General features: G+C 46.4%; 1 protein-coding gene across 1 annotated transcript in view; it reads left to right on the plus strand.

Annotated features, from left to right (window-relative positions):
• The window catches only part of gnptab (N-acetylglucosamine-1-phosphate transferase subunits alpha and beta), a 41,158-nt gene that overhangs the window by 9,818 nt on the left and 4,769 nt on the right, over window positions 1-26,571 (plus strand). The window contains exons 5-19 of the mRNA XM_080757344.1: window positions 523-725; window positions 3,179-3,243; window positions 3,581-3,715; window positions 9,560-9,721; window positions 11,423-11,602; window positions 13,309-13,479; window positions 14,052-14,175; window positions 14,874-15,083; window positions 16,855-17,096; window positions 18,415-19,572; window positions 20,223-20,422; window positions 22,856-23,075; window positions 23,647-23,760; window positions 24,107-24,192; window positions 25,268-25,366. Of these exons, the coding sequence (XP_080613470.1) occupies window positions 523-725; window positions 3,179-3,243; window positions 3,581-3,715; window positions 9,560-9,721; window positions 11,423-11,602; window positions 13,309-13,479; window positions 14,052-14,175; window positions 14,874-15,083; window positions 16,855-17,096; window positions 18,415-19,572; window positions 20,223-20,422; window positions 22,856-23,075; window positions 23,647-23,760; window positions 24,107-24,192; window positions 25,268-25,366 (3,369 nt within the window). The remainder of the gene's footprint in view (window positions 1-522; window positions 726-3,178; window positions 3,244-3,580; window positions 3,716-9,559; window positions 9,722-11,422; window positions 11,603-13,308; window positions 13,480-14,051; window positions 14,176-14,873; window positions 15,084-16,854; window positions 17,097-18,414; window positions 19,573-20,222; window positions 20,423-22,855; window positions 23,076-23,646; window positions 23,761-24,106; window positions 24,193-25,267; window positions 25,367-26,571) is intronic.

Below are 26,571 nucleotides of genomic sequence, written 5' to 3' on the forward strand. Positions count from 1 at the left end.
ATAGTGTGTGTGTGTGTGTGTGGTCCCCTGCAGTGTGAAGCCAGAGTGCCTGCTGTCTCACTGCATCATAGTGTGTGTGTGGTCCCCTGCAGTGTGAAGCCAGAGTGCCTGCTGTCTCACTGCATCATAGTGTGTGTGTGTGCTCTGTCCCCTGCAGTGTGAAGCCAGAGTGCCTGCTGTCTCACTGCATCATAGTGTGTGTGTGTGTGTGTGCTCTGTCCCCTGCAGTGTGAAGCCAGAGTGCCTGCTGTCTCACTGCATCATAGTGTGTGTGTGTGTGTGTGTGTGTGTGTGTGTTCGGTCCCCTGCAGTGTGAAGCCAGAGTGCCTGCTGTCTCACTGCATCATAGTGTGTGTGTGTGTGTTCGGTCTCCTGCAGTGTGAAGCCAGAGTGCCTGCTGTCTCACTGCATCATAGTGTGTGTGTGTGTGTGTGTGCTCTGTCCCCTGCAGTGTGAAGCCAGAGTGCCTGCTGTCTCACTGCATCATAGTGTGTGTGTGTGTGTGTGCTCTGTCCCCTGCAGTGTGAAGCCAGAGTGCCTGCTGTCTCACTGCATCATAGCGCCCATGCTGGCCCTGGAGCCGGCGCTGCCGGCCAACGTCACGCTGAAGGACCTGCCGTCTCTCTCTCCGCTGTTCTCCAGCGCCACGGAGCTGATGCTGCTCGCCAAGCCCTTCCAGCACGCCTCCACCGTCTCCGTGGTCGTCTTCCACGCTCAGGCGGATGGTGAGCCAGCTGTCCGCACACGCACACACACACACACACACACGCACACGCACTCACACACACACACACACGCACACACACACACACACACACGCACACACACACACTCGCACACACACACACGCACACGCACACGCACTCAGTGTTGTTTTTGTCGACTAAAACTAAGACGAAAAATGTTCGTCGACTACCTTTTTCCACAGACAAAAACTAAATGAAAACTAAACTATGATGACTAAGACTAAATATATTGACAATTTCGTCAACGGATAAAAACTAGACTAAAATGCTAGGAAGGGACTAGTGGACAAGAGATCCAGTATGAGTCATTTTACACTTGGTTGCATGCTGAAAATACAAAATACACTTTTTTTTTTTTAATGTAATTTTTTTGTTGTGGCTTTTGCCTTTATTTTATATTTTTTATGGGGGGACAGACAGTAGGCTGACAGGAAATGGGGAGAGAGATGGGGGGGGGGGGGGGGGAAGACATGCAGTAAAGGCCGTGGGGATCGGGAGTCGAACCCGCGGCACACTGCCAGACCCGATCACCAGCCAAGGTGCCTGGACCGCTGAGCCACGGCCCAGCCCCAAAATACACTTCAGATCAGAAAAGAAAACATTTCACCGGAAAAAAAAGATATGTTGCAGTTACTCCACTGCACCCTCTACTGTTGTAGTTACTCCACTGCACCCTCTACGAATCTATATAATATGTTGTAGTTACTCCACTGCACCCTCTACTGTTGTAGTTACTCGACTGCACCCTCTATGAATCTTGTCAATAGGGTTCCTTCCCACACAGGAAAGTAGACATTCAGCTCCTGTAAACGGTTTTAAAGTCGGGGGGGTAGTACCACCCCCAGTCGGGGGGGTAGTACCACCCCCAGTCGGGGGGGTAGTACCATCCCAGTCGGGGGGGTAGTACCGACCAGTCGGGGGGGTAGTACCACCCCCAGTCGGGGGGGTAGTACCATCCCAGTCGGGGGGGTAGTACCGACCAGTCGGGGGGGTAGTACCACCCCCAGTCGGGGGGGTAGTACCGACCCCAGTCGGGGGGGTAGTACCGAATAAACGAATCCCAAATGTTTATAAACAAATCCCAAATGTTTGTAAACAAATCCCAAATGTTTGTAAACAAATCTCAAATGTTTGTAAACAAATCTCAAATGTTTGTAAACAAACACTGAAATGTTTGTAAACAAAACACTGAAATGTTTGTAAACAAACACCAAATGTTTGTAAACAAACACTGCAATGTTTTGTAAACACATCCTTGAACGTTGGTGGTGATAACGCGTCCAGGACATGCCTCAGACTTCTCCTCAGGAGACTTGGGTCAGATCTGAAGCCATTTTATTTGGCGTTAGGAACCCGTTGTGACAGCATGCCCTTGCTGACGTCCACGATACCCCATCTGAAGATATTTAAGGCCCTATTTTGAAAGAAAAACATTTTTGAATAGTTCAACCAGCCGATTTACAAGCTCACGTGTGGATGTAGATCAGCCCCCTGTTTTGGTGAGCAGCGATTCAGCGAACGTGTATTTTGTATTTTTATTACAGACGAGAGGCTGCTTTACCGGGTCTGAGAGGTGTGTGCAATGGCTCCAAAGTATCATATCGTTGTTAAGATTCAAGATTCAATCATTTATTTGCCATGTCAACAAGTTGATAGGAATTTGTCTTGGTTCATACTCAACATATACAGACAACCATAGATACACAAACAAGAAGGACAGTACAAACCAGCAGCATATGAAATTACATCCAGTTTTTTAAAGTGCTATATGCATATACTATAAGAGTTCAGATGTCTAATGGCTACGGGGTAAGTGCTATCCCTGAAGCGACATGTTGAGCTCTGGATACTTCTATATCTCCTGCCTGATGGGAGGAGATTGAAGAGGTGATGTGCAGGATGGGAGTTGTCTGCAATGATTTTATTTGCCTTCCCAGGAAGGGAGGGGTCCCTGTCTGGAACAGGCTTGGTTTTATAGTCAGTGATGTCCTGCAAACCCTGCCATACACCTTTGATGTCATTTGCTTGCAGTTTGTTTTCACTTTGTAGGAGGCCTTGGCCTTAGACACGGCACGCTGAAATTCATATTTCAGTCTCTTATAATTCCCCATATCTCCACGTTTATAAGCAGCATGTTTCTCCCTACAAAGCGATCTCACTTCATTGTTGAACCAAGGCTTGCTGTTGTTAAAACACTTTCACAGAAGTGAATATAGGATGTAACAGTGTCAGTGTACGTGTCAATATCCTGACCGTCAGCCCAGAGGTTAGTCCATTCTGTGGACTCCAAACAGTCCTGTAATGTATCTATGGCTTGTGTAGACCATTTAAGGAGTCTACGTTCGTTAAGGAGAACTCCTAGCGCTATGGACCAAAGTTAAATCCTCACTGAAGTTATAAGCAAATCCCTGACCTTTTCTTTTCTTTCTCAGCTGACAAGGCCTATAAAGACGTGTCCAGAGACGATCTGAAGCATTCTGTCTCCCAGTGTTACTTGGTGAGTTACTATAGTCACTGATTTCAGCTGACTACATGATTATCTATCTAATAATAATATATGACTATAGACAATTAGACACAGCCCTCATAGACATGGTAGAACGGAAGCTGCTGCTTATTGTAGTTCTATTATTATTATTATCTGCTATTGTAGTTCTATTATTATTATTATCTGCTATTGTAGTTCTATTATTATTATTATCTGCTATTGTAGTTCTATTATTATTATTATCTGCTATTGTAGTTCTATTATTATTATTATTATCTGCTATTGTAGTTCACACAGGGCTTGGACATGGTCATGTATGTGTGTTTGTTTTGGCGTGTTGGTTCAGACCACAGACAAAGACTCCCCAGGCCTGGTCCGCATGCAGACGCTGGCCTACCTCAGCGGCTTCCCGCCGTCCTTCAAGGACACCGAGCAGCTCCGCGCCAAGCTGCCCGCGGCCGTCACCAGCCGGATCAAACAGGTGAGAGGTCAAAGGTCACATGATCAAACGGGTGAGAGGTCCCAGGAAGTAACCACGTGCATTGACTTAATTAAGTGCCGTGCTTATTGCTTAACAGGTTGCGGGCCCCAAACAGAGATCTCTAGTAATTACTACACTCTGTACAGTAAGCATATTATTACCGTACGCGGTAAGCATACCAAGCAACACAGCGTTCAGTAGTCGCTGCTGCAAGTATCCCATCCCAACGCAACAATGCCTCCGCTACCTTCAAAGCAAACCTTTCGCTTCAGCTCAAGGCATTCTTCGAAAAGATTTAAAAAGGCTAAAACTAAGGGCCGATTCATACTCTTGTTTCGGCGCTGTAGTGCCGAAATGATTTCGGCTCGTCAGAAATTTTCAGTAGCACCGAAGAGCCGACTTTAGGACGGTACCCCCCCCCCCCGAACCTCAAATGACGTCAAATTGTAGGCTCTACAGCGCCGAACCGACTTTTATTCGGCTCTAAAATAGGAGTATGAATCGACCCTAACTGAACTAAGCTAAAAAACTAGTCTTTTCTTTTTCTTTCTATACATATATATATACGTTATATATATATATATGTTTCCTACTATGGAATCGCTGACAAAGGCCGGCATCTGTCTGACTGCCCCCCTGGTTAAGCCCAACTCAGTGTTGAAAGAAAATGTTCATGAACTTAAAGGCATTGGGCCTGATTCATTAAAAAGAAATACGCCACCGTTGCACTGTGGCAGAAACAGATATCGTATTTATCCGTCCGATCAAGCTACGTTGAGATGACGTGTTATTCAGAGAAGCTGGTGTAATCACTTCATTTATGCGGATCGCTGAGTGTATCCTTTCCGCATTTTCCCCAAGCGATTCGCCTGTTGTCGCCTGGTTAGTTGGAACATCCACGCCCATTCTACACCATATAAGGCAACAGGAAATCTCGAAATACGTCATCATAGCCGGCACAGAGGATTCCCAAACTTTAAATTCTATACAACAGCGCGATGAGCTTGTAGAGTAGTTAATTTTGACAGGAGGTTCTCTGCACGGACAGATCTTCAAGCAAACAGCGCGAGTTATATGTATAAAAATAATTATAAACGAAACTTGCCAACTTGGCACGCATTGCTTCACTCGATCCTTAAATGTCAGAGTTAACTGATATGTTACAGTTACTTTCACATAATGAGAAAGAAGTTAATTTGTACTGTTCACCACACGACCAAATGCTATATACAACTCGGCAATGATACTGATGAATGCACTGCAGGGTTATAAAAAAAGAAAGAACACTCGCCTGCAGAAGTAAAATAGATATCCGATGTATCAGTTGTAAATTCATTTCATGATGTCGTCATATTAAAATGATTCGCGGGACACGGCAAACTTGATTCATCTCATGATGAGATCAATGTAGTAGCCTACAGCATATAGCCTACACAGCTACAACGTTGCCCATATTATAATTAATTAAGGTGAGCTGGCTTAAAACTGAAAATTGCACGCGCTGATGCCATAATGTGGATTTATAGCCCTCGTCGTGACTGCTGTCTGTCTGTCAGACCGGCATGTCTGTGAACTATAGAATGCCATAGATAGACCATATAACAGTCGGGCCGGGCCGTGTTCTGTCCTTGCCGGGCTCACCGCGCCGTTATATTAATTTTCCAATGTAAATTTCACCCAGATTGGACTCTGTTCAGCGGCCGCATGCTGCTGTCCGCCCCACACACACACACACACACACACACACACACACCGACAGTCAGAGAACTGACTCACTAAATAACACTAACACACACTAAACAATGTTGGATTCGTACAGTGCAGAATGCAGATAAGTGTAGGCCTATGTTCTTATTATAATTGTGAGTTTGTTTTTTAACATGCAGCGTGAGTCCACGGGAGCCGATCTACAAGCTCACAACGCGTTGCACTGCGAGTAGCCTAGAGAAGGCTGTCAAGTGAGCAGCGCAATCGCGCATGCTATAGAAATATCCTAATAAATAAATAAAAATGTGTCGCTTGCAGGGGCAGTTTCCTTATGGGACTTGCCTCTAGAATGCATGCATAGGCATACAAGTGCAAGTTTTATATATCATTTTTTTATGTGCTGAACAATGTTATAGGGTCGGGACACATGCCTACATATTTTATCTGTGATTTGGGAACTATTTATTGATTCAGCATGAAGACTAAAGCCTTCTGAATATATCCGTAAATTCGTCCGCCACCTAAAGAGGTCCCGTGGGATTTTACGGAGTTTCCGACCAACCTACGTGAGCGTCAAGTTCACGGCCATTTCCATGAATTCCAAATTAATGTGGGAAATCCACGTAAATGCCTTTCCGCTAGCTTCACGTCATTATATCAGCGTAAACGCGTTGAAGAATCAGGCCCATTGTGTTGATGCTATTGCTGTATTTGCTTGACTCTCTAACAATGCCCAGTTTATGGAAAACGTCTTGTATTGTGCCTCTCCCCAAGAAGCCTGGAGCCACTGAACTCAAAGACTTCAGGCCCATTGCTCTTACTTCCATTTTGGGAAACTGTTTTGAAAGAGAGACGGTTTCTAACAGCTTAGATCATCTCCAATTTGCTTATAAAAGCCAGGGTCCTTTTTATTGATTTGACCTCCGCTTTCAACAGCATGCAGATACACACACCCTTCTGCAGAGACTCATTATCCCCCTTACTTTTCTCCCTTTTTTTTATATATATTTTTTATCCCACGATTTTGTAACCCATTTTTCATCCCTGTGTCAATCATCTATAATGTGATCCTGGGCTCTACACACCCTCCGCCAACCTGGGGAGAGCAACGGACTTGAACTCATGCTTCCTTCATGCCTGAGTGTCCAAGTTGCTCCTTTACACCTGACAGGGGGGAGTTTCCCTGGTTGGACGTAGCGCGTGGAAGGAACACGTTATTCCAACCAGTTCCTTTCCCCTCCATCAGGCGCCCCGGCTGGCCAGGGGGAGGCAGTTTAGAGACCAGGATTACTGCATGTTTTTTGTGAGGGTACCTACCCTAGGGGACACGGGGAGAACATTCTCCTTCTATACAAATTAATTCCAGTTAGTCCAGGATATGTTTCATGTGATGATCTGGCCCTGGTTGCCTTACTGAAGAAGGGGTTGGAAGCATACAGAGCACACGTGTCATCTCTTCAGAACTGGTGCGATAAAGGCTCCTTATAGGGATCAATGTGACAAAAACTAAAGAACTGGTCATTCATGAAAAGGAACCTGTGCAGTCCATTACAATTGGTGGACAAATAGTGGAGGTGAAGGACATCAAATAACCTATAAACCACTTAAATTAAAATCCACAACTTGACATCATTGTTTGCCACAAGATGGCGTCGTTGGAGTATCCTACCATGCAACTGTTATGGATACAGCATTATTGCATAAGGATGTCTCTTCATCATCAACTGTTATGGATACAGCATTATTGCATAAGGATGTCTCTTCATCATCAACTGTTATGGATACAGCATTATTGCATAAGGATGTCTCTTCATCATCAACTGTTATGGATACAGCATTATTGCATAGGGAGATGTCTCTTCATCATCAACTGTTATGGATACAGCATTATTGCATAGGGAGATGTCTCTTCATCATCAACTGTTATGGATACAGCATTATTGCATAGAGATGTCTCTTCATCAGAAAAGTGTCTTTTTATGCATCAAACAATAGATGGATAGATAGATATTTTAATTAGGTTATCGGTCTTTTGGGCGGGAACACCTTTTGGTGTTTTAAACATTATGTTATAATTTAGCTATTGAAAAATAGCAGATCTACAAGCTCATAGCAGATCTACAAGCTTGTAGGCCTGCTATTTTTTTTTTCAAATCGTAAAAATGTGGCGCAAATCTTTCAATATATATTCTTTCAAAGTGAATGTTTTTAACTCGGTTATCTGTTCTTAGTGTTCCCTGTAAAGCGCTTTGGGTATTCAGAAAAGCGCTATATAAATCTGAGCTATTATTATTATTATTATTATTATTATTATTTATTATTAACAACTGGAGATTAGGGCCACGTGTAACCTTAGAGCCACAAGCCATGGTTAACAGGAGAACAACTGGAGATTAGGGCCACGTGTAGCCTTAGAGCCACAAGCCATGGTTAACAGGAGAACAACTGTTTGGCATGGCGCCAGCCAGCGCAAACAAATGGTCACCAGGATTTTATTGACATTCCCTCCACATACTGTAACAGTCCTGCTACTGCGCCCTTTCACTGAACTTTTCAACACGGGGGTTTTTCAAAAACGGCAAAAATAAACGCATGACGACGTGTTGTGAGCCCTGCCTGCACACCAGCTGTTTGTGCTATCTTTAGACTGTGGCTCTGTCCAGCTGTCTGTCTGTCCGTGTGTCACTCTGTCTGTCTGTGTGTCTGTCTGTCCAGCTGTCTGTCTGTCTGTCTGTCTGTCTGTCCGTGTGTCACTCTGTCTGTCTGTGTGTCTGTCTGTCCAGCTGTCTGTCTGTCTGTCTGTGTGTCCGTGTGTCACTCTGTCTGTCTGTGTGTCCGGAGCTAATCTAAGCAAAAGAGGAGAAAATGGAATATTGGTAGCTCATTGTTAGAGCCTGTACTGTAATAACAAACCCGCTGCTCATTGTTGGAGTGCCGTGATGTTTGTCCACACTAAACATGATCATCAGGTCTTATTGTTATGTAAGGAGGTGTAATTTTTTCAAAAAAGTGTACAGTATTTGTTAAAATGTTGTTTTTATGTGGGCACGCCCACCAGTTCATTAAGTATGCCTGGTTTGCCTGGTGGTGGGTGGTGATGGGTGGTGATCCACCTGAACTGAAGCCACACCCACAGCTGTAGTTGTATGATAAAGGGGGAGGGGTTAGGGGAGGGGCTGATAATGTGATGTCACTATATTACTGTTTACTTCATTGGCCCGTTTGACTGTCACAGATTCAGCCTCCAGGAAGAAACCCTAAATACAAAGTTATTACACCATTGCACATAAAAACGACTCCAGGGTGTCTAATGAAGTACTGTCACCTCATAGACACATACAGTAGACTCCAGGGTGTCTAATGAAGTACTGTCACCTCATAGACACATACAGTAGACTCCAGGGTGTCTAATGAAGTACTGTCACCTCATAGACACATACAGTAGACTCCAGGGTGTCTAATGAAGTACTGTCACCTCATAGACACATACAGTAGACTCCAGGGTGTCTAATGAAGTACTGTCACCTCATAGACACATACAGTAGACTCCAGGGTGTCTAATGAAGTACTGTCACCTCATAGACACATACAGTAGACTCCAGGGTGTCTAATGAAGTACTGTCACCTCATAGACACATACAGTAGACTCCAGGGTGTCTAATGAAGTACTGTCACCTCATAGACACATACAGTAGACTCCAGGGTGTCTAATGAAGTACTGTCACCTCATAGACACATACAGTAGACTCCAGGGTGTCTAATGAAGTACTGTCACCTCATAGACACATACAGTAGACTCCAGGGTGTCTAATGAAGTACTGTCACCTCATAGCATTTTCAACATGAAAAACTGGAAAAAATACAAAAATTGTGGCACTCCATCTTTAAAAATGTTCGCTTTAAAAAATAGATATTGTAAAAATGCCAAAATCTACAAGCTCATAGCGCGGCGTGTTGTGAAAGCACTATGAGCTTGTATATTTGCTAATTTCTTTTTAATAGCCACAGAAATCTAAAACGACACTGCTGTTTCTTTGTCTTTGTCCATGATGCCATGATCCATACAGTAACAACATGTTTATAATGGTTTGGATGAGAGTCAGACCGATGCATCGTTTGTTTGTTTCTTTGTGTCAGTTTGAGCTGTACTCGGAGGCCAGCGTGGCCCTGCTCCACCTGAACTCCCCCCAGGACTTCAGCGAGCTCAGCCAACAGGCCCGGAAGAACCTGACTCTGGACGGGAAAGAGTTGACCATCAGCCCCGGATACCTGTTCTGGGACCTCACCGCCATCTCACAGGTAGTTCTCACTGATACTAACAGTCAGACACCTGTTCTGGGACCTCACCGCCATCTCACAGGTAGTTCTCACTTATACTAACAGTCAGACACCTGTTCTGGGACCTCACGGCCATCTCACAGGTAGTTCTCACTGATACTAACAGTCAGACACCTGTTCTGGGACCTCACCGCCATCTCACAGGTAGTTCTCACTAATACTAACAGTCAGACACCTGTTCTGGGACCTCACCGCCATCTCACAGGTAGTTCTCACTAATACTAACAGTCAGACACCTGTTCTGGGACCTCACCGCCATCTCACAGGTAGTTCTCACTAATACTAACAGTCAGACACCTGTTCTGGGACCTCACTGCCATCTCACAGGTAGTTCTCACTAATACTAACAGTCAGACACCTGTTCTGGGACCTCACCGCCATCTCACAGGTAGTTCTCACTAATACTAACAGTCAGACACCTGTTCTGGGACCTCACCGCCATCTCACAGGTAGTTCTCACTTATACTAACAGTCAGACACCTGTTCTGGGACCTCACGGCCATCTCACAGGTAGTTCTCACTTATACTAACAGTCAGACACCTGTTCTGGGACCTCACCGCCATCTCACAGGTAGTTCTCACTAATACTAACAGTCAGACATCTGTTCTGGGACCTCACCGCCATCTCACAGGTAGTTCTCACTAATACTAACAGTCAGACACCTGTTCTGGGACCTCACCGCCATCTCACAGGTAGTTCTCACGATGACTCGTCAGTCAGGTCAGTCAGACCTTATAAGTTAAACGTCCGACTGACGACACGTGGTGTTTTTGGCAGCAAATTTTGATTTGAGTTAGTTAGATTTGAGTTTTCATTTAGTTTTAGTCACATTTTAGTCACCTGGCATGTCTTAAGGTCATTACACACTGGCGAATTAGCGACGCGATGCGAATAAGCGATCTGAAAATGCGAAATATTGCATGTTGCAGTTCGCCTGCGAATCTCTGCAAAATACGACACCAGAGCGAACAAATAAAGAGCGAAAACGGTCGCATTTTCGCACATTCGCCACTGATGTGGAAGCTTGCATGGACTTCAATTGTTTTTTTTTAAATGCGAATTATTCGCACGAATATATCGCGTCGCCAATTCGCCAGTGTGTAATGACCTTTAGTGTTTAATGTCTCACTTCTATAGAGCGCCGCAGTCCCGCCCCCTTTCAGAAAAGCGAGTGGCCCAGGAAGTGGAAGCCCCATGCATTCTCCCATCGTCACTTTTAATATAATTTATTTAAAGACGGTTACGCCGCGGACAAAGCCAATTCGGATCGTGACGAATCATGACAATGAACACAATATTTTGGGCCGATCAAATAATTTATAAGACGAAAAATAAAACAAATAGTGTTGTCTCCTGACTTTCTTTTCTTCTTTCTAATGATTTGATCATCCCAAAACATTGTGTTCATTGTCATGATTTGTCACGATCTGAATTGGCTTTGTCCGCGGCGTAACCGTCTTTAAATAAATTATATTAAAAGTGCCGATGGGAGAATGCATGGGGCTTCCACTTCCTGGGCCACTCGCTTTTCTGAAAGGGGGCGAGGACTGCGGCGCTCTATATGACCACCAACGTGACCTCTTGACCTCTTAACGAGGACCAGCAGTCCTTCCTGCGCCGCGGTTTACGTGTCTGTGTTTTTACGTGTCTCCGCTATCTAGTCCAAACAGGACGAGGACGTCTCCGCCAGCCGCTTTGAGGATAACGAGGAGCTCCGCTATTCGCTGCGCTCCATCGAGAGACACGCCCCCTGGGTGCGACACATCTTCATCGTGACCAACGGGCAGATTCCCTCCTGGCTGAACCTGGACAACAACAGGGTCACTGTGGTCGCTCACCAGGTAACACCATGAATGAATACACACCAGGTAACACCATGAATGAATACACACCAGGTAACACCATGAATGAATACACACCAGGTAACACCATGAATGAATACACACCAGGTAACACCATGAATGAATACACACCAGGAATACCATGAATGAATACACACCAGGAATACCATGAATGAATACACACCAGGTAACACCATGAATGAATACACACCAGGAATACCATGAATGAATACACACCAGGAATACCAGGAATGAATACAAGGCGGGGTTGGCGAAAGGGCCTTTCTGTGTGGAGTTTGCATGTTCTCCCCGTGTCCCCTAGGGTAGGTACCCTCACATGTTCTCCCCGTGTCCCCTATAGGGTAGGTACCCTCACATGTTCTCCCCGTGTCCCCTAGGGTAGGTACCCTCACATGTTCTCCCCGTGTCCCCTAGGGTAGGTACCCTCACATGTTCTCCCCGTGTCCCCTAGGGTAGGTACCCTCACATGTTCTCCCCGTGTCCCCTAGGGTAGGTACCCTCACATGTTCTCCCCGTGTCCCCTAGGGTAGGTACCCTCACATGTTCTCCCCATGTCCCCTAGGGTAGGTACCCTCACATGTTCTCCCCATGTCCCCTAGGGTAGGTACCCTCACAAAAAACATGCAGTAATCCTGGTCTCTAAACTGCCTCCCCCTGGCCAGCCTCGTGATCCTGGGCTCTACACACCCTCCACCAACCTAGTCCCCATACATGCCTGAGTGTCCAAGTTGCTCCTTTACACCTGACAGGGGGGAGTTTCCCTGGTTGGACGTAGCGCGTGGAAGGAACACGTTATTCCAACCAGTTCCTTTCCCCTCCATCAGGTCTACAAGCTCATCGGTCTACAAGCTCGTAGCGCGCCATCGAGTGGCGCGCTACGAGCTTGTAGGTCTGCTATTTTTGAAAAATCGAAAACTGTCAGGATGTAGAAGAAATTTTTCAGAAAACTGTCAGACTGGTATACAAAACGAACAGCACATACAGGTTTGTCCCCTCACACAAGATATCAGAGTGAAATATGGACATGAAGGTATTGATTTGAGCTCACTCTTTGTGGGCACTAACGGAGACTTTGCATAATTATGCTACATGCCTGCCTGTCACTTGTGGAGCAATAGAAAGCTCCTGTTGTAAAGGGATTCTGTATTGTATATTTTAATGTATTGTACCTTTTTTAAGTTTTTTGATTCATGGGTTTTTCTATTATTGTTTGGACCCAATGTTTTATACATTTGTGTCAATAAAGTAACTAACTAACTAACTAACTAGAAGAATTTTTTTTAATCGGATCTCAGGTCAGAACGGGTTAACACTAGCACGTCGGAGCAGTCTTTCTGACCGATTTTGAGATTTTGAAGTTTATTTTCTTTGCCCATGAAGTCCTGAGAAAGTTCCCCTTGCATGACTTTGTCTAAATATTCGATTGAAATAATCTCTGTTTTTTTTCCCCATCTGAAACGTTTTGTAAATATGATTTTAGGCATAGTTAATAGTTAAATCTACTAGGTCTGGTCATTTTAGGCATAGTTAATAGTTAAACCTACTAGGTCTGGTCATTTTAGGCCAAACTCTGTCTCCCCCCCAAGCAGCGGTGACGGTCCTAATATGACATAATAATTCAATATGACATATATATCATATATATATATATATATATATAATAATATGACATGCTCTCCTTACAGGACATCTTCCTGAACCACAGCCACCTGCCCACCTTCAGCTCCCCGGCCATAGAGACCCACATCCACCGCATCCCGGGCCTGTCCCAGAAGTTCATCTACCTCAACGACGACGTCATGTTCGGCAAGGACGTCTGGCCCGACGACTTCTTCAGCCACTCCAAAGGACAGAAGGTGTGACGCTTGACACACACACACACACACACACACACACACACGTGCGCGCATGCGTGCGTGCGTGTGTGTGATTATAATACAAATAACGCCTTCTAGCGATATTGACGTCTGACTTTATAGCAGCTGTAATAGTCCGCAGGCATATTCCATAGAAACCCTCGATCAGCTGCCCACAATACTTCCTACTTTGAAATCCATTATGATCTCTTTCTGTATTAAAAAAAATATATAATTATTTTGGCCATTCTGAAAAAAGGCTTATTATATACTCTGAATTTTAACTTGTTGACTGTTTTGAAAGAATTCCCAGAAAACATTGGTATTATTTGCAGTTGAGTGTTTGCCGATTAATGTCCCATCACTAATCACAACCCATGGGAACCTGTGAGACGAGAAAGCACAAAAACTACAGGGAAGAATGAATGAAAGTCTTTCCTATAACACCCTGGTCCCTGGTCTACAAGGGTCCCTGGTCTACAAGGGTCCCTGGTCTACAAGGGTCCCTGGTCTACAAGGGGACATATGGTCTGATTATAGACTAGTGAGTGATGTCATCCTCCCCTGTGTAGGTGTACCTCACCTGGCCCGTCCCCAACTGCGCAGAGGGCTGTCCTGGGTCCTGGATCAAAGATGGCTACTGTGACAAGGCATGCAACAACTCTGCCTGTGACTGGGATGGAGCAGACTGCCTGGGTGAGTTCCTCTGCAGGGGGAATAATCCATTCATGGTTGTTAAAAGTGCAGCAACAAGTTAGTAAAATAAAATAAATACAAAAGAATCGATTGCTGTACTCAGATCAGCCAACGCAGGGAAGCTGGAGGTACCTTCACTAAAAACGCCGGGACAACAACGCTCCACACGTCCCAAACTCTTCTCCCTTCTGTCTCCAAAACTATGGAATGCACTTCCCATCACAGTCAGAACTGCAGCCTCACCTCCCAATCTTCCGCCGTAGTCTGAAAACCCACCTCTTCAGACTCCACCATGGCCCGTAGCACTTGCCCTAGCCTAGCCCTTCATGTAGACTCAGATAGTAGACTTAGGATAGTATTTTAGACAGACTTATAGCTCGTTACGTACAGTAGACGGCACTAGAATTGCATTTCATGTAGTCATAGCACTTTATAGTACACATGTATATTGTATAATATATAATATAGTATAGTATCAGTATAGTTGACATAGATACTCCACTGTTACGTTCTTAGTTTATACATGATCCATGATAACTACTTTTATATATGTGATGTATGACATGCTTTTTGTTTTTGTTTTTGCTTAAAATGTAAGTCGCTCTGGATCAAGAGCGTCTGCTAAATGCCTACACTGTAAATGGTATCTATACTCTTAACGTTCCCGTCTTGTTCTTGTAACACGGTCTTCCTTGCAGGTGCCGGGGCCAACGGCAGGTTTGCAGGCGGCGTTGGCGGAGCCGGGGGAGTGGGCGTCCAGCCCTGGCAGTTTGCGGGCGGTCTGGGGGGTCTCGGGGGCGTCTCTTACTGCAACCAAGGCTGCGCCAACTCCTGGCTGGCAGACAAGTTCTGTGACCAGGCCTGCAACGTGCTCGCCTGTGGCTTTGATGTCGGGGACTGTGGCCAAGGTGAGTTGGAAACCAGGTTAACCCATTCTGACCGGGCACCCATTTTGGTGTTGGCATCATGTTATGCTTTAGCTATTGAAAAATAGCAGATCTACAAGCTCGTATCGCGCCACCGAGTGGCGCGATACGAGCTTGTAGGTCTGCTATTTTTGAAAAATTCGAAGAACGACTGACATTTTTAGAATCTGATCTCAGGTCAGAATGGGTTAATCAGACCAGTGTGTGTCCAGTGGAAACCTCGTACGAATCTGATCTCAGGTCAGAATGGGTTAATCAGACCAGTGTGTGTCCCGTGGAAACCTCGTATGAATCTGATCTCAGGTCAGAATGGGTTAATACTATTAACCCATTTAGGCCTGACGTCGACATTTCTAAAAAATGTCTTCTAAATCCTGACAGTTTTCTGTCAGGATTTGTGCCACATTTTCACGATTTCTTTCAAAAATAGCAGATCTACAAGCTCATAGCGCGCCACTCGGTGGCGCGCTATGGGCTTGTAGATCTGCTATTTTCCAATAGCTAAATTATAACATAATGTTATAGTGGGTTAATAGTGAAATGAAAATAATGAAAACTAGATGCGCTAAACATTTGAATAATTATAATAGAAATGAGGCTTTACAAAAACCATCTGAAACTGTATTGCGTGTTTACTGTTTACACAACCATTTTAAAAACACTAAAATCATAGAGAAAATGTCCTTAGTTTTCGTCTTTGCCATTTTTATTTCATGCATGAGACGAGTCCAGTATGTGAAATTAAACCTTGACTAAATGTTAACAGAATGTGCGTAAAAGGCCAAGGAAGATCAAAGCTCAAAAGAGGAATAATCCTGCGACACACAGTCAGTCTATTTAAAACGACAAACGTTTGAAATAAAGACTTGGATAATGAAATCCCTCTTCCAAATTATATTATGTTTTGTTGATCTATTACACTAAACCTTTTTAATTTCACACGTGACATATACTCTTATAACTCTTATAACAAAATAAATAAGGTCAAATTGGTCGTTGAGTCTTGAATGTGTTCAACAAGAATAAGGAGGGTTGTCGTATAACGGTTGTTGATTTCTTTTTAACCCATTCTGACCTGAGATCAGATTCATACGAGGTTTCCACTGGACACACACTGGTCTGATTAACCCATTCTGACCTGAGATCAGATTCTAAAAATGTCAGTCGTTCTTTGATTTTTCAAAAATAGCAGACCTACAAGCTCATAGCGCGCCACTCGGTGGCGCGCTATGAGCTTGTAGATCTGCTATTTTTCAATAGCTAAAGCATAACATGATGCCAACACCAAAACGGGTGCCCGGTCAGAATGGGTTAATAGGCTACCCTAAATGTAATATGCATGTAAGGCCTAAAGGCTACATAATTAAAGTTGGTAGACGAATGGTATACATTTATTTATGCTCCTTTTTTAAAAGACAAACAAAAAGGCAACTTTTAACAATATAAATAGATTGTTGTAGGCTTAGTGGTTAACCCGTTCTGAACGGGAACCCATTCTGGTGTTAGCATTATGTTATGCTTTAGCTATTGAACAATAGCAGATCTACAAGCTCGTAGCGCGCCACCGAGTGGCGCGCTACGAGCTTGTAGCTCTGCTATTTTTGAAGAATCGTGAAAAGTGACGTGGAAGTGTTTGAGAACGACTGACATAGAAAAACATCGCCTTTTCAAGATAAACAGTCAGGGTTTAGAAGACGTTTGCAGAATCGTTCCCAGGTCAGAATGGGTCAATAATACCCGTGAGGTCTTGTAGATCACTTTAAGGAGCTTCACAGCGTGACCCTGAGGAGGAACCAGACGGCGTACGTCCTCCCGCCGGGCGAGCTCAGACCCACCTTCAGCTTTGTGGGCGTGGCTCGCCGCGTGTCCGAGGCCCACGTGAGCGACAGCGCGGCCGTGCGCCACACCTCCGTGGCCAACAAGTGGAAGACCATCCACCTGCTGCTCTACCCGGGACAGAACGCCACGCAGGTCCTGTACAACGTCACCTTCCAGGTAGGTTTGGGTCCTGTCTGTCGCCATCATGGCCTTTACATTGTCACCTTCCCGGGTCAGCGCAGTGGCCTTGTGGTTAGAGCGTCCGCCCTGAGACTGGGAGGTCGGGGGTTCTGGACCCGATGCCTCCCTGCTTGACACTCAGCATCAAGGGTTGGATTGGTTAGGCCCCTGCCCCTATGGGCCTCATGGCTACAGAAACAGGAGTTAGGCCCCTGCCCCTATGGGCCTCATGGCTACAGAAACAGGAGTTAGGCCCCTGCCCCTATGGGCCTCATGGCTACAGAAACAGGAGATAGGCCCCTGCCCCTATGGGCCCCATGGCTACAGAAACAGGAGATAGGCTCCTGCCCCTATGGGCCTCATGGCTACAGAAACAGGAGATGGGCTCCTGCCCCCTATGGGCCTCATGGCTACAGAAACAGGAGATAGGCTCCTGCCCCTATGGGCCTCATGGCTACAGAAACAGGAGATAGGCTCCTGCCCCTATGGGCCTCATGGCTACAGAAACAGGAGATAGGCTCCTGCCCCTATGAGCCTCATGGCTACAGAAACAGGAGATGGGCTCCTGCCCCTATGGGCCTCATGGCTACAGAAACAGGAGATAGGCTCCTGCCCCTATGGGCCCCATGGCTACAGAAACAGGAGATGGGCTCCTGCCCCTATGGGCCTCATGGCTACAGAAACAGGAGATAGGGCTATCGTTTTCTATCGTTTTCAGTTTTCAAAATGAGTTTTTGAATGAGTCCAACACTTTAGAAAAACATCTCAAAGTTTTGACCAGTCACATTTATATACCCATAGCATATTTTTGTAATAATGTCACGGAATATACCAATTGAAAGAGGAGCATTTCCTCTTTACCCAGAAAAAACAATTATGTTTGTAGCATGTTGCGTTCTTTAGATACAGGCAGTTTTATACAGCAGCTCGGTTTCACCCTAAACAGGCCTCTGGGAAAATGGGCTTTGGTAGTTCTCATTTGTTTGCAGCACACTTCTATTATGCCCATAACATATTCTCTATTATAGTGACAGAGACATATCATATATCAAATGAAAGCTGTGACACTCTACTTTCACCAGGAACAGAGATACAATTTCTATCATGTTTAGTTCTCAAAATGTAGCCATTTGAATGAGTCTAGCACGTTTCAGTCTAGCACTTTCCAGTCTCTCGTTTTTGATTATTCATATTACAAGACACATATCATTATGCTGTGTTCTCTATTCTAGTGACAGAGACATATCATATATCAAATGAAAGCTGTAACACTTTCACCAGGAAAAGCACCTAATTGTGTCCAACCTCCTCCCAGGGCGAAGACGACCTGGAGTTCACCATGAGCTTCAGCGTAGCGGTGGACACGCGGCCGCTTCCCCCGGCCAGTAACGTCACCCGGCCGGCCGGCCAGGACGGCCACAAAGAGCCCGAGACCACCCCCACGCCCACACCGGAGCCCGCCTTCCCTTTCTCCGACGTCCCCGAGGACCGGAGGGCTCCCAAGGTCCTACGGAGGCGCCCCGAGGTGTCCGTGGAAGTGCCCGCGGTCAACCTCACGCTCTTACCGGCGGCGGTGATTAACGAGCTTCAGCGGTTGGAGGAGAAGCTCCTCGTCGGCGACATCACGGCGAAGGGCTACAACCTGACCAAGGCCGCGCTGCTGGCGCCCTACAGGACGCTGGCTCTGTCCCTGGACGACCAGCACGCCGCCGCAGCCCCTCCCCTGCCGGCCGTCCAAGCCCACGGCAGGCCGTATAAAGACCTGGACCCGGAGCAGCCGGACGTCGTCCAGAAAGGAGCGGACGACGACGACGATCGGAAGACGAGCCGAGGAAATAAACCCGCGGCGGAGCGAAGCGATCGGAAAGCCGCGACTCCTGTCCCGGTGCCGATCGACGACGATCCTCGCCGGCAGCCGGGGGACGCCCCGGCGTCTCTCAGGGCCCTGCTGGACGTGGTGAGGGACGGACCGCCGCCCAACGTGGTGAGGGACAGACAACCGTCCTCCTCGTCCAAGCTGATAAACACCCTGGTGGACAGCATGAACAGGGGCAAAAGCGCAGAGGCCAAGGCGGCGGACCGGGGGACGAGGGCCCCCGTGGCTGACGGGGGGCCGAGGGCCCCTGTGGCGGATGGGGGCCCAACACGTGCTGACGGGGGGCCGAGGGCCCCTGTGGCGGACGGGGGCCCAACACGGGCTGACGGGGGGCAGAGGGCCCCTGTGGCGGACGGGGGGCCCAGGGCCCCTGTGGCGGACGGGGGGCCCAGGGCCCCTGTGGCTGACGGGGGGCCCAGGGCCCCTGTGGCGGACGGGGGGCCCAGGGCCCCTGTGGCGGACGGGGGGCCCAGGGCCCCTGTGGCGGACGGGGGGCCCAGGGCCCCCGTGGTGGGCAGGAGACTTCATCACTACGTCACAGCAGACAGAGGCTTCCTGCCCTGGGAGAGAAAGAAATACTTCCAGGACCTGCTTGAGGTAATTAACCATTCAATGCCTATTCTGGTCAATAGGAAAACATGGGGCCTTTTTAGTCCCCCTGATGAATGCATTGTTGCCGCAACGCGGAGGTGTGTTTGTTTTATTCTTGCTATATGCATTAGCCCGACTATTAACCCATTTTAGGCCTGACGTCGAAAAATTAACAAAAAATGTCTTGTCTAAATCCTCCAGTTTTCTGAAGTACCCATGTTTCTATATCAGTGGTGCTCAATATTTCATATCAAGGACCCCAGAAATTGTAATTGGCCTCCAACCCCCATCTGAAAATATGTTGTTCCAGTGACTCCCCCCCCCAGAAGCAAAGATTTGAGTTAAAAAACTTAAAATATATATTCCAAATTTGCGACACATTTTCATTTCGTAGCGCGCCACTCGGTGGCACTCTATGAGCTTGTAGATCTGCTATTTTTCAATAGCTAAATTATAACATAATGTTTAAAACACCAAAAATGGGTTAAAGGAGTATTTCACCCAAAAAAAGACGTATTTTCTATCATCCCAGGAACGGCATGACGCCTTGAATTCAGGGAGATATGTTAGTTTTGTCGCAGCCTCTCGTCGTACTTCCTTTCTCTTCATTTCCTGTTCCTGTTTTCATCTCATTGTTGACGATGACGACATCACAGGAAGAGGAGCGGCTGCGGACAGCGCTGCTGTATGAGAGCGACAGCGCCCCCGCTGGCCGGAGGCTGCAGGACACCTTCGCAGACTCGCTGCGCTACGTCAACAAGCTGCTCAACGGACAGTTCGGCTTCACCTCCCGGAAGGTCCCCGCCCACATGCCCCACATGATTGACAGGCTCATCATGCAGGAGCTGCAGGACATGTGAGTCTCTGACCTGAGATCAGTGCCGATCAGCCCATTCTGACCTGAGATCAGTGCCGATCAGCCCATTCTGACCTGAGATCAGTGCCGATCAGCCCATTCTGACCTGAGATCAGTGCTGATTAGCCCATTCTGACCTGAGATCAGATTCTATAAATGTCTTCTACATCCTGACAGTTTTCATTCTTCCCTAGTAGGTACCCTCACATGTTCTCCCCGTGTCCCCTAGGGTAGGTACCCTCACATGTTCTCCCAGTGTCCCCTAGGGTAGGTACCCTCACATGTTCTCCCCGTGTCCCCTAGGGTAGGTACCCTCACATGTTCTCCCCGTGTCCCCATAGGGTAGGTACCCTCACATGTTCTCCCCGTGTCCCCTAGGGTAGGTACCCTAACATGTTCTCCTCGTGTCCCCTAGGGTAGGTACCCTCACATGTTCTCCCCGTGTCCCCTAGGGCAGTGGTTCCCAAAGTGGGGTCCGGGGACCCCCAGGGGTACCTGAGGGAGTTCCAGGGGGGACCCATCTATTTTGTTCATGTTCATAAAGTGCTAAAGTGTTTAAAGCAGTGGTTCCCAAACTTTTTCATGTCAAGGACCCCCAAATTGACACTACTTAGCCTGTGGACCCCCATTTGAAAAGATATGCCAGGGACCCCCATAAGAGAAGACGTACACATTTAGACGTCTACATTTAGACGTCTACATTTAGACGTACACATTTAGACGTATACATTTAGACGTCTACATTTAGACGTATACATTTAGACAGTGTCCCCCTGAGTGCCTCCCCAGTGTCCCCCCGAGTGCCTCCCCAATGCCTCCCCAGTGTGCCCCCCGAGTGCCTTCCCAGTGTCTCCCCAGTGCCTCCTCAGTGCCTGCCCAGTGTCCCCCAGTGTCCCCCAAGTGTCTCCAATAGCAATACAAGAGCAATAATACAAATTAATCTTAATGTATTAATCTTATTAATTAATGAATCAAATTAATTAATTAATCAAAATTGCGGCCTGTGCCCAGCACCATGCCAAAGCTTTTTCCTGCAGGAAACACTGCTTGTGGTTGTAAATATATTGTTATCCGTGTTGCGAGGATGAGGGGGTACCTGGAAAAATATTTACCCCAAAAGGGGTACCTGGTCCAAAAAAGTTTGGGAACACCTGCCCTAGGGTAGGTACCCTCACATGTTCTCCCCGTGTCCCCTAGGGTAGGTACCCTCACATGTTCTCCCGTGTCCCCTAGGGTAGGTACCCTCACATGTTCTCCCCATGTCCCCTAGGGTAGGTACCCTCACATGTTCTCCCCGTGTCCCTTAGGGTAGGTACCCTCACAAAAAACATGCAGTAATCCTGGTCTCTAAACTGCCTCCCCCTGGCCAGCCGGGGCGCCTGATGGAGGGGAAAAGGAACTGGTTGGAATAACGTGTTCCTTCCACACGCTACGTCCAACCAGGGAAACTCCCCCCTGTCAGGTGTAAAGGAGCAACTTGGACACTCAGGCATGAAGGGAGCATGAGTTCAAGTCCGTTGCTCTCCCCAGGTTGGCGGAGGGTGTGTAGAGCCCAGGATCACAGTAGATGATTGACACAGGGGTGAAAAATGGGTTACAAAATCGTGGGATAAAAAATATATATTAACCCATTCTGACCGGGCACCCATTTTGGTGTTAGCATCATGTTATGCTTTACCTATTGAAAAATAGCAGATCTACAAGCTCATAGCGCGCCACCGAGTGGCGCGATACGAGCTTGTAGGTCTGCTATTTTTGAAAAATTCGAGGAACGACTGACATTTTTAGAATCTGATCTCAGGTCAGAATGGGTTCATCAGACCAGTGTGTGTCCAGTGGAAACCTCGTATGAATCTGATCTGGGGTCAGAATGGGTAAAAAACAAAAAAAAACAATAATACATTCCAGGTGACTAAAATGTGACTAAAGTAACTAAATGAAAACTATTCAAGAATACTATGAGTGAAACTAAACCCGGTTCTGCTCTCAGGTTCTGATTAAACTAAACCCGGTTCTGCTCTCAGGTTCTGATTAAACTAAACCCGGTTCTGCTCTCAGGTTCTGATTAAACTAAACCCGGTTCTGCTCTCAGGTTCTGATTAAACTAAACCCGGTTCTGCTCTCAGGTTCTGATTAAACTAAACCCTGTTCTGCTCTCAGGTTCTGATTAAACTAAACCCGGTTCTGCTCTCAGGTTCTGATTAAACTAAACCCGGTTCTGCTCTCAGGTTCTGATTAAACTAAAACCCGGTTCTGCTCTCAGGTTCTGATTAAACTAAACCCGGTTCTGCTCTCAGGTTCTGATTAAACTAAACCCGGTTCTGCTCTCAGGTTCTGATTAAACTAAACCCGGTTCTGCTCTCAGGTTCTGATTAAACTAAACCCGGGTCTGCTCTCAGGTTCTGATTAAACTAAACCCGGTTCTGCTCTCAGGTTCCCGGAGGAGTTCTCCGTGACGTCGGCCCACGCGGTGCGTCACCCCGAGGACATGCAGTTCTCCTTCTCCTACTTCTACTTCCTGATGAGCGCCGTGCGGCGCCACAACGTGTCGCAGGTCTTCGACGACGTGGACACCGACCACTCGGGGGTGCTGTCGGACCGCGAGATCCGCACGCTCGCCACCCGGATCCACGAGCTGCCCCTCAGCCTCCAGGTAACTGGACTAAGCTCAATAAACAAAACATGCGAGTGCTATTTCCCCCTGCCTACTGTACCGTGTGTGTTGTTGAATTCCTGGACCTGACGGGCCTGGAGCAGATCTTGATCATGTTGTTGGCTCCAAAACTGTGGAATGCACTTCCCATGGCAGTCAGAACTGCAGCATCACTCCCAATCTTCCGCCGTAGTCTGAAAACCCACCTCTTCAGACTCCATCATGGCCCATAGCACTTACTCTACCCTAGATAGCACTTCTGTAGACTTAGATAGCATTTAAAACTTATAGCATGTTATGTAGACAGCACTAGAATTGCATTGTATATAGTCATAGCACGCCATAGTACATATGGCTAGCATAGTAGTATATATGTATAGTTTATACGTATAAGTTTCATTATATAGATATTCCACTGTTACTTTCTTAGCTTACGCATGTTTCATGATGAATGTTTTTATGTGATGTATTCCCATGCTTTTGTTCTTGCTTAATGTAAGTCGCTCTGGATTAAGAGCGTCTGCTAAATGCCTAAATTGTAAATTGTAAATTGTAAATTGTTGAATTCCAGGACCTGACAGGTCTGGAGCAGATGTTGATCAACTGTTCCAAAACGGTTCCCACCAATCTGACCCAGCTGCACCTCATCAGCCCCACGCAGGAGGCCTATTACGACCCCAGCATGGTCAGTCAAAGATGATTGATTGATTGATTGAAATATGTATTAACAGTTTGCAGAATTACAGTAACATTTCAAGCACAAACTCAATACAAAGACTGTTAACTGAGTGGACGACCCAAACATGGCTCCCAAACATTCATGTTTGGGAGCCCCAAAAATATATGCATTTTGCCGCCGACCCCCATCTGAAAACATGTTGTTCCAGGGACCCCTCCCCCCCCTCCCCCCCCCCCCCCACACCCCCCAGAAGCAAAGATTTGCGTTAAAAATGTTTGCTCAGAAAGAATATTATATTCAAAGATTTGCGCCACATTTTCAAAATGGGTTAATAATGAAATGTAATCCACAGCCTCCAGTGACGAAGGGTCTGGTGCTCCACTGCAAGCCCATCACTGAACGGATCCACAAGGCCTTCAGAGACCAGAACAAATACAAGTATGTCCGTCATTCATCTGGGACAGATGTCTGTTATTGTATTATCTTATTTTTTTTAATAATTTTTATCCCATGATTTTGTAGCCCATTTTTCACCCCTGTGTCAATCATCTAATATTCTAATGTGATCCTGGGCTCTACACACCCTCCACCAACCTAGTCCCCATATATGGGGGACAAGGGGAGAGCAACCTAGTCCCCATATATGGGGGACAAGGGGAGACCAACCTAGTCCCCATATATGGGGGACAAGGGGAGAGCAACCTAGTCCCCATATATGGGGGACAAGGGGAGACCAACCTAGTCCCCATATATGGGGGACAAGGGGAGACCAACCTAGTCCCCATATATGGGGGACAAGGGGAGAGCAACCTAGTCCCCATATATGGGGGACAAGGGGAGACCAACCTAGTCCCCATATATGGGGGACAAGGGGAGAGCAACCTAGTCCCCATATATGGGGGACAAGGGGAGACCAACCTAGTCCCCATATATGGGGGACATGGGGAGACCAACCTAGTCCCCATATATGGGGGACATGGGGAGAGCAACCTAGTCCCCATATATGGGGGACAAGGGGAGACCAACCTAGTCCCCATATATGGGGGACAAGGGGAGAGCAACCTAGTCCCCATATATGGGGGACAAGGGGAGACCAACCTAGTCCCCATATATGGGGGACATGGGGAGAGCAACCTAGTCCCCATATATGGGGGACAAGGGGAGACCAACCTAGTCCCCATATATGGGGGACAAGGGGAGAGCAACCTAGTCCCCATATATGGGGGACAAGGGGAGACCAACCTAGTCCCCATATATGGGGGACATGGGGAGAGCAACGGACTTGAACTCATGCTTCCTTCATGCCTGAGTGTCCAAGTTGCTCCTTTACACCTGACAGGGGGGAGTTTCCCTGGTTGGACGTAGCGCGTGGAAGGAACACGTTATTCCGACCAGTTCCTTTCCCCTCCATCAGGCGCCCCGGCTGGCCAGGGGGAGGCAGTATAGAGACCAGGATTTACACTCTGTTCTGATGTGATATGGAGCTAATGTGCTTTATTTGTGGTGGATGAAGCTTTGAGATCATGGGCGAGGAAGAGATCGCATTCAAGATGGTGCGGACCAACGTCTCCCATGTGGTCGGACAGCTGGACGACATCAGGAAGAATCCCAGGTGAGGATCAGGGTGGTTATTGTTATTATTATGGTATAAAAGGTACAGTAGGTATCTGGCGCACATTCAGTTCCTGTCTGGTGCTGGACTACGGTAAGTACAGTGAAGAGAGGAGAGTCCGCACACAGGTCTGCTCCAAAGGCGTTTGCTTTATATTCAATACACCATAAAGACACAACGTTTCAGGCCGTGAACGAACGGCCTTCATCAGGTGATAATCGGCAGTATGTGTGACGACTCCCTTTTAAACCCAGTCGTCACATCTCGTGACTGATGACGACTGCATGGGCAGGTGATTCACTAACGCCAATAAGTGACATGACAATAAATATAACAATAAATATGAGCATGAATGAATGACCACCACAGCAAGCAAGTTTACAATAAGGCAACACAGTTTCAAAAGAACAGTTTCAATAAAACTTGCTGTTTTTTATTTCTTTTGCTTGTTACAGACTGTTTTAGTATTTTTTAAATACATTTTATACATTTGAGATTTTGCATTTTTGTTTTTGTTTTTAAGATTTAAGATTTAAAAAGCTTTTGGTACCAAAAGTAGTTTATACAGTTTGGGCAATCTGCTCCAAAATAGTGTTAATCAGTCAGAACAACATCAAAGGGAACAGGTAAGAGACACATGAAGGCTAACATTCAAGATCAATCAATGGTTCTCTGGCCAGTAAAGCCATCAAGATTAATTTAATTTAAGTTGACGAACCCAGATACAAGACAAATACAGAGAAGTATACTTCACAAAAGGAAAATAAATATTAATATAAAAAAGAATAGAATGAAGCTAAGTCCTTGCTCACTTTTACAGGAAAGCAGAGATAACTCGTAGTCCTCATTTAGTCCATGGGGTTGTAGTGTTATCTGCCTGCTTGCTCTGGGGAGATTTTGACCTTCAGTGTCACAATTCGTGTGAAACCAGAAACGGGATTGTGCCGATTTAACGACGAGGTTGTGTCCAACCTATAGACAGAGACTCTAAATGTCTTAATTAGTTATATTTGTGTTGACATATACTCGTACAGATTGGCCATTTTTTTCACTAAAGAAAAATGATGTAAGTGTTGATTTTGAACCTGGCAAAAGAAACAAAAGTATTACCGGTAAATGTCGACTCGTCATGTATAAGGAATGCATGTGCACTGTCATGAAATGCTTTGAAATCAGGTTCGTTACTTTTACTAAACCAGTTAAAC

The sequence above is a fragment of the Protomyctophum bolini genome (assembly GCF_963924005.1).
Source record: "Protomyctophum bolini genome assembly, chromosome: 23".
Classification (NCBI taxonomy): domain Eukaryota; kingdom Metazoa; phylum Chordata; class Actinopteri; order Myctophiformes; family Myctophidae; genus Protomyctophum; species Protomyctophum bolini.